The sequence below is a fragment of the Cuculus canorus genome, chromosome 1, assembly GCF_017976375.1.
Source record: "Cuculus canorus isolate bCucCan1 chromosome 1, bCucCan1.pri, whole genome shotgun sequence".
In the NCBI taxonomy this organism is placed as follows: Eukaryota; Metazoa; Chordata; class Aves; order Cuculiformes; family Cuculidae; genus Cuculus; species Cuculus canorus.
Window position 1 is genome coordinate 122,998,079 of NC_071401.1, and position 13,742 is coordinate 123,011,820.

At 40.5% G+C, this 13,742-nt stretch overlaps 1 protein-coding gene across 1 annotated transcript in view; it reads right to left on the reverse strand.

Moving 5' to 3' along the window:
• The window catches only part of GSK3B (glycogen synthase kinase 3 beta), a 157,600-nt gene that overhangs the window by 15,756 nt on the left and 128,102 nt on the right, over positions 1–13,742 (reverse strand). Inside the window, 2 exon segments of the mRNA XM_054086228.1 lie at positions 1,833–2,019; positions 4,310–4,348. Of these exon segments, the coding sequence (XP_053942203.1) occupies positions 1,833–2,019; positions 4,310–4,348 (226 nt within the window).

The following is a 13,742-nucleotide window of genomic DNA, read 5'->3' on the forward strand; positions in this document are numbered from 1 at the left end:
ATTTTATTATTTAAAAAAACTGAGGGGTTTTTTTTTTGAGTTTGGCTGGTCACCTGCAACAGAGCTTATTTGGAAATGCATTAGTGACCAGCCTCTGTCCTGCCTTCCCTTTTTAGATGGTAACTCTGGCACCTGCTGATGACAGAAACCTGTTTTTTTGAACCTTAAGAAAATAGCTCCACTGAAATTGATTTATCTTGTCATTCCCATGAGTCACTGTGCAAGGGGAGAGCACATCAGCTCTCTCAGATGGCGAAGGAGGAGCTTTAAATTTGCTTGAGCTTACACAGCAGCTCCCACACTGCCTGTGGGGAAACAAGGGACATATTCCCAATACATATGCTTATTTTTGCCCTATGGATTTTTAAAAAGACACACTACAGAGCTTTTCAATCCTTTTTAAAATCTTTGTTTTATGTAGTAGACAGGAGCAATTTTAAGATAATTAAGAACCAATTAATAAGGCGTTCAAAAAACCAAAACAGGAGTGAAGCTATATTAAAGACAGTGGTATCAAAACTATCTTAGCAACTGAAGATGGCCTTAGAGTGTGAGGAAAAGACAATCCATGAATATTATAACGAGTTATTACCTGTACTAGTAATATAGTATTACTATAAGAGGTTATTACTATAACCTGTAACGTAACTACTATATTCATAACAACAGATGCATGAATCGGCACAGAGGACGAGTGACCTGGAAGCACAAGCTATTTTCTTGAACACTTCAAGGTGTTCATTCTTTGGAACTGTTTAAGTATATTCAACATATCTACATTCTGTAAGGCAGCCACCCAAGACAAGTTAAATATTTCCAGGCAGCTTAAAACATTGCTTTCACAGACACAAAGCTTTTTGTCCCTCTCCCCTGCTCTTTAAAAAAAAAAAAAAAAAAAAAAAAAAAAAGTCTCCAACACGTTGAAGAAGAGGGCTCTGTTTCACGTTTTGGCAGATGGGCATTATGTGCACCAAAGAATCCGAAAAATTATACTGATTCTGAGCCAAAAGGTGTTTCAGGCTTTCAAGAGAAAATACACACAGACCTATTCTGCTCAAAGGGTGAGAACTGGCAGCTAATCACTTAAAGTGCTGCAAAATTATTACTAGCACATTTGTATGCCACACTTCTTATGGCAGGCAAAACTCTTTTAGAGGGGATATAGGTTTTACATTCCTGACTTCTGTGAAGAAAAAAAAAAAGCACATGAATGGTCTTAAAATTTGATACCAGTCTGGCTTCAAACAAAAAAGGAAGCTGTCCATCATTTTTACAGTTTCTAAATGACCGAGTCAGTGTGTTTCCAGGTGAACTGTACAGTTCATGAAATATGGATACTAATGCCTCTGTATTTATCTCGCATCCAGAACCAAAATGCACACCAACACTACAAACCTCAATGCCAAACCTAATATGTATTACTCCTTGCTATGGAGTTTCACGTATGAAGAAACAGGAGCAGGAGCATCTCCAAAACAATAATCTAATCTCCACAGTCCACTGACTGTGATATTTCCCACAAAACTATCAGATACGTTGCTAACACTGAACTGCAAATGTAAGCCTTCTCGATGCAATCCAACAGTAACAACCCTTGGTCCCCTGCACTAAATTTGAGCCAAAGGCACCAGGCATCTGAAAATCCTGTAAGCCATTTCTCTCAAGTCCCCTTCCTCTCTTTTCAACTACACAGCTGGTCAGACAACCATTTAACAACCTTAGTCCTGCTTGGGAGATTTTTTTACTTCTGAGGGAGTGAAATCTGCATTAGGGTGAACATTCATCCCCATGCTCCTTCCTAAAGGAGGGATTCTTCAACTCTCACAGGGTACCTTGAGTGGTGAAATTGAAGAGTGCAGGTTTCTCTCGCCCATTTGGTAACTTGACATTTGGGTCCCGTAGTTCATCGAAGAAAGAGTGCGCGCAGGCCTCCAGGGGAGTTAGGCGGGCAGTGGGGGTGTACTCCAACAGACGGCTACATAGCGCAATTGCTTCTGGTGGAGTGCGGGGCCGGAAGACCTGGAAAAAAGAAAAAGCCAAGCAAGGAGAAACAGGTTGTCTGGGTGTTTTTCTTTTCTTTGTTGACCAGAAGCAAGTCAGAGCAATTAAACCTCTCACTGCCCAACAAGCTGGAACAAACTTGTGGAATGTGCTAATCAAATTCCTCCAGTAAGGATGGGAAAATCCAGTTTCTGGGGTTGAGAAAGGGTTAATTGCAACATCTTGCACTAGTGTGAAGGTGCAATGCCAGCAAGAGACTTCATGAGAGCGCACTCAGAAAAACAACTTTAAGAATGAAGGGGAAACTCATTCAAAAATCATGACAAACACACACAGGTGCTACCAGCCATGCACATGGGGTGGAGTGAAAGTGGGGAGGAGGGTTCAAATGAGCAGGATTCACGGAATGTAAAAATTGAATAAGGCCCCGCTATGAATTTGGGTTGGGGTTTTTTGGCTAGCAAATGAACTCTTACTAACATGGACTTTTGCAGGCAGGCAGGTCAGATTGTTGCTATGGAGGCTGCTGTTCAACTTTGGAGAATAACAAGCAAAGCACGGGTTGCGTGCAGGAAATGTCTAGCTCTAATTTGGAAGTTAGTCCTCCCGTGACCTTATTTTGGCAAGTCATTCCCGTAAGTTTATTGGGATAATTCCTGCACATTTGGTATTTGTAAGAACAGATGAAAGTTGCATCAAGAGAACCAACTATTTTACTCTTAACAGATTTTTACTTTGAGTAATTACAAAAAGGAGTTCTTCACTACAGCTTTGCCTTAAACCTGTATGAGCAGTTCTACCCACCACTAATCACACCCCCATTCTCCTTTCTCATTACGTCAAAAGCAAAATACGAGTTAATGTACGTGACCTGGACAGCCTCCTCAAGCACTCGTCTCTCGCTATGTTGCAGGTAATACACGTTCTGATGCCAGCATTTTTGTTAAAAACTGAGGTAATCCAAAACACTTTTTGCACCACTGCAGGGTAGCCCAAGCCACACAGCACCACAGAGTGAAAAAAACCACAAACAAAAAACCCCTCAGTGCATGACATACTAATTAATTGCAGATGAAGAACTTGCACAGGCACTCCTTAAGTAGGTTTTAAACCAAAGACACATGTTCTCGTGAATGAGAATCAAATACAAGTGCTAAGTTCTCTGGGAACTGAAATTTTATCCCCTTGGTGCCCTGCTGGCTCAGGAGCACCCGGGTTTGCTGCAGTGCGTGCTGTACTAACTAACTTGTGTGGCAGGGAAACCTGACTCAGTGAGTCCAAGAGCCAGGTACTGAAAGAACAGAATTTATTACTAGTACAGGCTTATTGCAAAACAAACAAAAAAAGTTTTCTCACAAGACCTATAATTAAGAAAGGAAATGCTGCTAGCAGAGAACTTCTTCTGACCACTGTGCCGTTAATGCGCAGTCTCATGGAGAGACAGCAGAAGCTGCTCTGCACCTGCTGCCTACAGAGTTCAGGTTGCCGACCACGTATCACTCCCAAGTCACAGCCTGAGCAGAACAAAACCTAAGATTTTCTAATTAAGGACAAAAAAAAACCCAACTTTTTTTTTTCTTTTACGCCATGCTGAGTAGCACAAATGAGTGTGTCTTGAGGCAAATCCACAGAAGCAAAGTCACTTGGTATTTAACATGAGGTAAAGCTACAGAGGTCTCCCTCATGCACCTTCACACTGATGTTTTAACAGGCTTGATTTACTACAGCTTGAAACTGAAGTACTTAACTCTTAGCTGTGCTTTTCCCTCAGGACAGCTCACGTACCAGCTACTATACGGATTTTAAAAAGAAAAAAAAAATTCCCTAAGGCACAGATGACAAGCCCTTATGTTAAGCAAATCGGTAGGCAGACAGCCACAAATCTGCCATCTGTAAAAGGAGTACTTTTATTGTCCACTCTAAAACTCCTCATTTTCAAGTCAGTGAAACCCTAATATCTGTTTCCTAAACCCTGTTGAGGACTGCTCAGCCTGTCTTTGGATCAGAAATTAGTCACCTGAGGTAGGCAGTTCCCAAAGTTTGTCCTGACTGCTTCAAAGCAGGGAGGTGAAAAAAAATTAAAAACAAACTAGGTGGCCTCACATGGCCTTCCTCTGCAACAAGTGGTGACTTAACACATGAAGTGAATTACAGGTCCATGCCCATCTCATCTCTATCACCTTGAGTTACATTTGCCTGCCTGCTCAAGGATTCGGTTTGAACTGAAATATTCTTCTAGTGCTTTTTTCCCTTTTTATTTTTTTCCAAGGCTAGACCTAATAATTTGAAAAAATGTTTAAGTACATACCCGTACTCCTGAGGTGAAATGTCCTGTTCCTGACGAGTCCTAAAGATGATAATGCAGTGAAATAATCCAAACAGGGGGAGTCAATCCAAAAGAGAATAGTCCAGCAAGGAAAAATATAGCCAATATTATAAGAAATCCATGGTGTGGGGGACATAGAAAATGTTTATACAATTAGAAATTTTAAACATCAGTCTCCATAGCAGCAAGTCCAACTTCACCACAGTGTATGCCAAAAAATCGATTGTGCAATGGTGAGGCATAGTATAGAAACATTTTTATATTAAATTTATGTTCCAATGCCAGTGCATTTACTAAAAAAATAAAAAAAATTGAAATCAAAACTCCAACTTGAACTAAAAGGGTAATTTAAGTTCCCATAATGAAGAATTTTCAGTCCTGGTTATAAACATCCACAGACAATGGGGCCAGAACAGTTTGTCCCCAAAGGTGCATCCCACTTGTAAATCTGTCCCAGAGACAGAATGTAAATTTCTGGGTTGGTTTTTTTTTTCCAAAAAACCCAAATCCCTAGCAATTTGTAATTTGTGCTGAAGAGTGAAAATCCGAGATCTGTACTTTGAATTTGGATGCTTTTAATTTGTGTGAGCTATGAGTGCCTCAGGCCGCCGCGGATTATTCTCCATACTGGATTGACTTCCCCCGCCATAGGATTTTGTTTGCTGGCGTTATCTCTTTAGGATTCTTCAGGAACTGGACGTACCACCTCAGGAGTGCGGGTATGGACTGAATTTCTCTCTATTGCGGGTTTATTGCCCCTCATACCCGCCGCACCTGTTACTTAAGGCATTTTTTTCCCCTCAATTTGTCCCCTCCCGCCTCCCTTTTGAATAACGCCCTAAGAAATAAAAGCAAAAAACCCTGCGGTCTTTCAGCTCTTCCCATTCAACATAGTTCCACCGGGAAAGCTGCCCAATTCGCCCACCGAGAACTACACGAGCGGCTGCCGCCCGTGACAATGGGTACACCAGCACTTCCATTCCACGGGGCACCGACACCAAAACAATGCTGGGCTGGCGCTCTGTGGTGGGAAGGGGTGGGAGGACGGATAGATGGTGGGACCTGGGAGCTGTGAAGCCCCTCGCGCGTACAACTCAACGGGAATTCAAAGTCTCTGTAGTTCTCAGTGAGGGAATTGATTTAGTAAATAATCCGCGGATTATTTTTAGTCTGCGGACTAAAATTTAGTGCACGGACTAAAATCCGGCCCATCGGAGCAAAGTCTCTCTCTGTCTAAAATACGTCTGGGTGAAAGCATAAGAAAAAAAATTAAAAACAAAAAAAAAAGAAAGAAAAAAGGAGAAAGGAAAAAAATATAGGAAAAGCTAAGTGCACAAAGTAAAGTGTTTGGGCAGACTAACATTTAGTATGCAGACTAAATATGGCCGGGCAAAAGGCACAGCAAGTCCACAAACAAAAAACAAAACAAAAAAAAACACTGACAGGAACTTTTAAAGCAATCAAATACTACCCCACCGGCGCAGCAATTCATTTTTCTAAAATGAAACAAGACCTCGTGTAAGGCTATTTGTCCACAGGAGGGACTGAAGGCTCAAGTTTTCATTTTAAAAAATGAACCTGTTTTGGAGATAAACAAATGCAAAAGAAAGGCTTTATATACAATATTCTTCAAGGAAAATTTGCACTTGTATAACTCAAAACCTCTTGTTTTTGCAAAGCGAATGAATTTCAGGCTGAGACCCAGGTCACATTTTTTTTTTTTTGGTTGGTTGTGTTTTCATTTTTGGATGAGTTACAAAGAAATTTCTGAACTACCGTGTCAAATGAAAATGCTGGCTCATCCAAATCACAGCTTTTGGTGCCTTTTTTTTTTCTTTCTTTCTTTCTTTGTTTTATTTTGTTTTGTTTTGTTGTTCCCCCACCTTTCAGATCCCAATAAATCTATACTTCACCAAAAAGCTGAAGGACTAATGCAAGTTCTTTCTTTGTTCAGGCATGCTGGGGGATGCTCAAATGCTGACAGATCGTAACAGCTAGACAGCAAGGCCAGACACACTCCTCTCTCCTTTCTAAGTTACATTGCTACCAATGCAATTTTTTTTTTTTTTGTTACTCTTTCATTTTTATGGAACTACCACATTCTTTGACATTTCAAAAATGAGTGCCAGGCATAAAGGCCCCCAGTGCACAATGCGGCTCTCATCTCCAAGTGACTTTAATTTAGATGAAGTCTTTGTGCACTAACAGAGCGGTCACATTTTATCTTATTAATACAAAATAGCTCCTACCACTGCAGTGGAGTTCACGCCCCTTCTGAATTTTATTTTATTTTTCGCACACATGGTAAGGTGAAAGAAAAAGGATGGAAAGCACAGGATTCTCCTATTTCACTTCACTCACATCAGCATTCAGCTCTCAAATAAAAGTACATGGGGTAAGAGCTAAGTATTGTTTTAACAAAATGGTTGCTCTGCCTTTCAGTTCATTGACATTCTTCAACAGACTTTCCATGCATGACACGAAGCTCCGTCGTCTTGGTCTAATTAAGCCCCAAAGCCAAAGCTTCACAATGTTACACCAAGGTGCTCTTCTAGCCAGCGTGTGTTAAAAGACATGACTTCATGCCATCAACCACTGTGCGTTTTGCATGCAGGTTGTGAATACAGCTTGCACGCTGTGCTCCCAAAGAGAGCAGAGCCTTATGAAAATGACATCTGTTGCTAACGCATCAAGTTTGTGACACCATGGTTAAAAATTTCCTCACCAGCTTCAGAGACTCATACACTTTGCCAAGAACCACCCACACCACCGATTCAGGCTGACAGCCTGTGCACATCTCCTTTCGGTTTGTAAGCACATTTTTGATGGCACACGAATATTAGGTAAGAGAGAAAGCTCCTCCCTTCAACCAAAGGCTTTTACTGTTTACAAGCAAAGTCATCAAATGTAGGACATGACCCTCAAATCAACTTAAAAAACGCAATCACACAATACAATTACCACGACTTTACAACATGAAGCAGTATTTTGATCATGCAAGTTTAACATAAGGCTTATGATAAACATGACACCTTCCTAAACACAAAAGGAGAGGGAAGAGACATATACAAGACAATAATGTATGCCCTGAGCTCTACCTGACAAATCCAAAGCAGTAGCTGAAGCTCTGCCCTTGGGACCAGTCTTGTTCCAAGGGCCTGAGAATTTCAGAATATTTCTGAAGTGTTCTGAAATTTCAGAATATTTCTGAAATGCACCATTTGGCTATTTTGAAGTGCATAAAACTCACATGATACAAATTAAGGGTAAAAGAAGTCCACAAAAGAGGCACTGATTTTGGGAGACATTTCAAAATACCTATAAGCCCTCTCAACTTCCTTCCCCAATTAACCTCCCTGCATTTTTTTTCTAGAAAGCAGTTTAGAAATAGCAAATGCCTTAACTAGTCATGAATCCCTGTCAGATGGCACTTACGCAGATAGGAAAAAAGGAAATAAAGAGAGAAGGGTTAAGTGGCTTACAAATGAGCCAACACAGAACTGGGAACAAGACCAGGAATCTGTCTCCAAAGCTACTTCTGGCTGAGACCACACACTTGTTATGGGCTCCTCCTATTGAGGACTTGTTGGAGACAGAACGAGATCGCATTTATTACCCAGTGCATGTGCTCTGCTTCTATCAAGCTCTAAAGAGAAGCAACAAAGCTAAGCAGAACAAACCACCTCCTCTGCTTCTCAGAGAGGGCCCCCAAAATACACCTCTGTAAGTGCTCTCGGTCTTGATGGGACAGCTGGTATAAACAGCCTAGACAGATGTGTTGCAATGGGACAGCTAAACAGGTGGCACATTGCAGAAGACATACTAAACTTCACATTTGGTTTCCGTAGTTGCACCGATGGAAATCATGTCTTAACATTACACTAGTGCTCACTCATTTATTGTTAAGCAGTACTTTCTTTATTGCATACAAATTGGGCAGAGGCAGGGTAATTTACCACTCAACAAACTTGGCTTCTTTTCTTAGGCTTGCGATGGAGATAAGAGATTTATGCTGTCAAAAATCATTGCTTCTACAAAAGAAGCTAGGAAACATGAACTTGCCAGAAAAACTTGGTTTTTTTTTCTTTTAAATTCATCTCCAGCAGAGCTGTTTTCACTCTTTGCTTGGAAAGTCATTACACACCAAGTGAAAAACAGAACTGTACTCTTCAGAAAGAGGTCAGGACACTGTTTCACAACAGGCACAAACCACCTCCAGTTCAAGCTGGAAAAGACAGTCTTGCTCTTCTCCTGGCTACGCAGGTCTGCCTTGTTCCTTTGTCCCAACACTTGCAGTCCGGGCTGAAGTGTCAGTCAGGTAAGAAAGATGATCCAAATCCTGAACATTTGTGTTATTGAAGAGTGTTATTGTTTATATATATATATATATATATGTTCAATATATGCAAACAATAAAGCAGAAGGGATCCATGAGGAATATGCAGGTGAGAGGTAGAGAACTAACCCTGCTCTATGATGAACTTAAGCTAATTATGAAACTGCGCCCAAAGAAACATCATCTCCACTGTACCTTTGTAGCTCTCAAAAGATTAGACCTCAGCCTCAGAAAGAAGAGTCTGCATTTTCAGCTTTAATTCAAATGCAAGTCCACTTTACAAGACTTCTGACAAGAGAATTTTTGCTTCCATTTGCCATCAGTTATAATTAGCAATGACAAAATGAGCTGTCTGTTTATCCATTTTAGTGTTTGGTATTCTTCCTCGGATCTACATTATGAGCAGTCACTTTGGAAGCATTACAAGCAAAACAATCTGCTTAAAAACAAGACAAGAAAGAACCAGGAAAGCAGGGGTAGGACAGGATGAAGACATGAAACTGATTCTGGAGGGTGGAAGAACATGCTCATGAGAGAGACCAGACTCTTTACATCTGAGTCTCAGAGAGCAGGGGAGATGACAGGACTGCTTGCTACAAGCACAGAAAAATTCAGCATTCAGGGTAAAGTGATTAACAGAATACACATACACACACAAAGGATACCAAGGCTAAAGTATCTGCCCAGTATTTTACAATATTAGCAGAAATTATTTCAGAATATAGACAGAAATATGGATCCTAAAGTCAATATCCAACACAACCATCTGTAGTTCTGCACAGCTTCAGCTGCAGCCCAGAGTGGCCAGTTGCTTTGGAAAAGTGCCAGAAGGGATGAACTAGAGCCTGATGTTTCATCTTAGACACTACCTTCCTCTGCTATAATAATTTGGCTTGAAGACACAGACAGAAAAGCACTCTGAACAGTATAAATAAGTGGGGGCGGGTGCAGAGAGAAAGGAACAGTTATGAAGTAGGGAGGGACCTTGCCCTAATCTGCTGCAACTTTATTGTGATGGTAAAGTGCTGCAGAAAGAAGTTCTCATGCATTCATCCACAAGAGCGGACTGCGGAAGTGCAAAGTTGCTCAAAACCAGTCTAGGCATGACAGTTTTTCCTTCTCTCTTCCAAAGTTAAACAAATGATTCCTGCCTTTATCCACCTCTGTGCTGACTCGGAAACTATCATTCCAGCTAGCTACAGATCTGGGGAGGATGAATGAAGCCATCCCCAAATGAGTACACTCAAACCTATCTCACCAACTGTATATTTAAAAAGTGCTTGGATGTGCAAACAATCTTGCAAGTATCTTCAGAACAAGCGAAACAAAGGCCACTAAACCTCAGCATGCTGAAGAGATGCACTGCCCATTTTAAAAAGCTGCCTGATGTGCAAACTGCTTCCGTGTCTATACAATGGAAATGAAGCAGAAGCTATAATTTGACTAAAGAAAACAGCCTTTGCCGATATAACCTCTTCTGTTGTTCTGCCATCACAAACCATGGGCATGCTTGTAGCTCAGCAGCTAAGTCAGTTCATTATGCTGCCATTACTGGCAAACATCTGCAATATCCTTGGACAGGGAAAAACACTCCAGGAGTCACGTCCCTCATGCGTAAGAGGCCTGAACTACATAATTACACTACAGTTACTACAATCTTACTCGAATTTACTACTAGCTTACTTACTTTTACTAGCTGGACGTATGGGGAATGGTGGGCTGTCACAGACATTTTTCATATTTCCAGAAATAATCAGAGCATTTGTTTTTCATAAAAGGATCTGAGATCTGAAGGTAGCATCTGAGTAACGCCAGCATAAAGGCCAGCTATAATAGATGTTGCTTACCATAATCCCACCTAACACAAGGTTATGAAGCATAGATTTAGACCTTTCGTCAGCCAGCCCACTGTCCCTGGCCCTCTCCTAAATGGGCAAAATCTTCAGAGAAAGTTAATCACCAAAGCTGAACTTCAACAGTCCTGTGATGTACAATCTTGCACTTGATTTCAGATTTTCTTCTTAGCTCTCCAGTCACACGGTTATAAAGTATAGATGAAGCTTAGTCGGAAGAAGAGAAACAAGTATAAAGATTGGTAGCAGAGATCAGACTACGCTTCCAAGAAGAAAGAAGGCTGAAGGAGTTGAGGTGGCCGAAATACACAGAACAAAATTTCTGACCCAGTGAAACAAAAACAGCAAAGCCTCCAGAACACGTAGTAATTTTTAAGCTGATACAGTTGGAAAACATGGGACAGGTTTTCCTATCAAAGATAAATCCAAGGATGTGATTATGTCTAAAAGCCTGCTCATATTTTTTCTGACTGTATCAGTCAGTTAAAAACTATTCCCTACCCCTACAAAACCTTCCTTTTCCATTAATTCAATGCTACTTACTTGTAGACCAAGGCAGAGAAGCAGTAGGATGCATCTTGATAAATACAAAATACTAAGTGAAAACAAAGGGAGGTCTGGATGAGAAGAACAGGTACATTACTAAGTTAAACACACTGGTATTCTGAAGAGGAATCCCCCAGAAGAACTAAAATGTCCTAAATTCCTCCTTTGGAGACTGGGGTTGTGGAGGTAGGGTGCTGGAGAAGAGAAAGGTCCTGGTCTTAAAAGAACTGTTCGAAAGATTCCTGGAAAGTTCAGCTTCTCTTTTCTCTTGCTAGCCAGGGGCACACTGAACTCCCATCATCATTGTGCATACAACTGGTATAAACACACACACGTGCTTGGACAACACAAAACTATAACGGAGATAAGAGAGAGGCTTCTCTGCATTTTATAATGGGAGATTCCAGGTCTTCAGTTACAAAAGTGCTTCAAATTAAAATTGTCAACAGATTGAAAAATCAGTCTGAGAACAGTTTAAACTGTAAACTCCCTTTATTGTTGCAGAATAGAAAAATATTTTTACAACATTGGCTTGAGTTAGCTCCTACTCTATGAAAAAAGACCTTTTTTAATTTTAGATCTCTTTCATCATAGTGCAACATCACACTGAATACCAATACTGTATTCAGATCATGCCAATCCACTTCTACTGAAAAGTCTCAGACATATCTATGAAGGTAGACTTCAAATTTCCATTAAACTTGGGCTCAAAATTCCAATTTAAGCCTGAAACTGAATGAAGCCGAGAAACAAGATTCCTTCACAGACTCATCCCTATTCAGTCTCAAACAATTTCTCTAGTTCTTTAAAAAAACAAAACAAAACAAAACAGAACCTATTGCATTCTGCTACAGAATCAGCTACCATTCCTCCTTCCCTAGCAGGCAACAGCAAATGTAGCAGATTACACCACCACAGCAAGACTGAGTAGGAAAATAATGTCTACGCCTGCCAGAAATACCTAGAGAGCAGGTCAGAACCAGGTACATCCAACAGAAGTCAGCACCACAGAATTTTAGATGCAACTTACAGGTACTACAGCTTCTGAAGAAAATTAATAATTGCCATCTACACACATTTCTGCAAATCAAGAAAGTCCTCTGAGAACAAGAGCAAACCATGGACCTTCCTTTTGTACAAATTACTGGTCTGGATACAAGCAGTTCCAGACACCACAGAAGAGGTTAAACATCTATACAGTAACTAAACATGCACATTTTCATTAGGCATCTTCACTGCATGAAAATAACTCTTAACCAGGACCTACAAACCCCTCAGCTTTGAAAAACACCCATGTTGTATTAAACACCACAAAGCAACAAGGAGGATGCCCTTGTGTTAAAGAGCTTATAGCAGGGAGTTGACTATATTCACAGTATATCTCTCAAACATGCAGAAAACTAGCTGCCTGTAAGTTCTTCCACACAAAAACCCCTTAAACTTCCGTCTGCAGAGTCCTCTGGTCATAACTACCCCACAAAAGTAACAACCTTCTAACTACTGTAATCTTCATTAATTCTTTAGCTTAAATGGCAAAGGTCTGTACTTTTGAGGCTGAAACTTGAAGTTTGGTTCCTGCCAGCAGTCACCTGTAGCACTTTGATTACATACATAGTGACAACAAAAACGCATTTGCACTTTCATTTCTTCAGACACTTCTTTTCTCCTCAACAGACACCCAGAGCTCACAAGTGCTGTTTCTTCCACACTTTTCAGTTCTAACATGCAGAAGCTCCAAGGAGATGAACATGCTTGCTGCCGTGCCATCAGACGTGACACCAATACAGCTGGGGAAGGAAAACCAATTCCACATAATACTAATGCTTATATCTTACATGGCTCAACATGCTCAAAATGTTGACAAAAAAGGATCTTTAGAAGTCATACATTCAGAGGATGAGCATCATTACCAACACTATGCTGCATAATCCATTTTGTTAATTTAGCATTTGCATAATAAGATACTGTAAATGAAATATCTTCTACCCAATTCCAATAAACTGGTTCAAATGCTATTCTGTACCCAGCCAAAGTCAAGAAGAGTTGTATGTGGAATGACTTGAGAATGAGAAGCCCTGATGCAAGCACAGCTCTCCAAAACTAACTGTGCCCTAATGGAGAATGCATATTTGATCTTCTGGCAAGCTCTTCTCAATTCTTTGTAATCAACTTAGTTTCACTTGTGATCCTTTAGAACAACTGAAAAAAACACTCACATAAATAGAAGGAAGTCTCAGATTTTTCTTGAAGCTTACATTTGCCAGAAGATCTCTGTTGTGGTCTCACAGACCAACGAGTGCATGTAGATGACTCTTAAGACTATTCAGGCAGAAGATGAGTTGCATCACATGAGTTAAGCTTAGATGCTTAACTCCGTGTCCTAAAGCACATTGGCACACCCCTGTTCTACTGCATATTAATTTAACCCTCCCTAATCAAGACACCTTCACTGCAGGAATTTAGACGTAACCCTAATATTCTGTACTATAAAGCTTTTGGACTTACTCTCACAACTTTTACTATGATGCAATTCAAAACAGAAGAGATCACTCCCAGGGACTTCATTTGTCCCAATTTTTACCCCCCTTAACATAAAGTATTAAAAAGCCTTGCTTGAATTTACTGAGCTATCATACTATTACAAATGACTTAACTAATACACAGAAAGAAACTGATATGG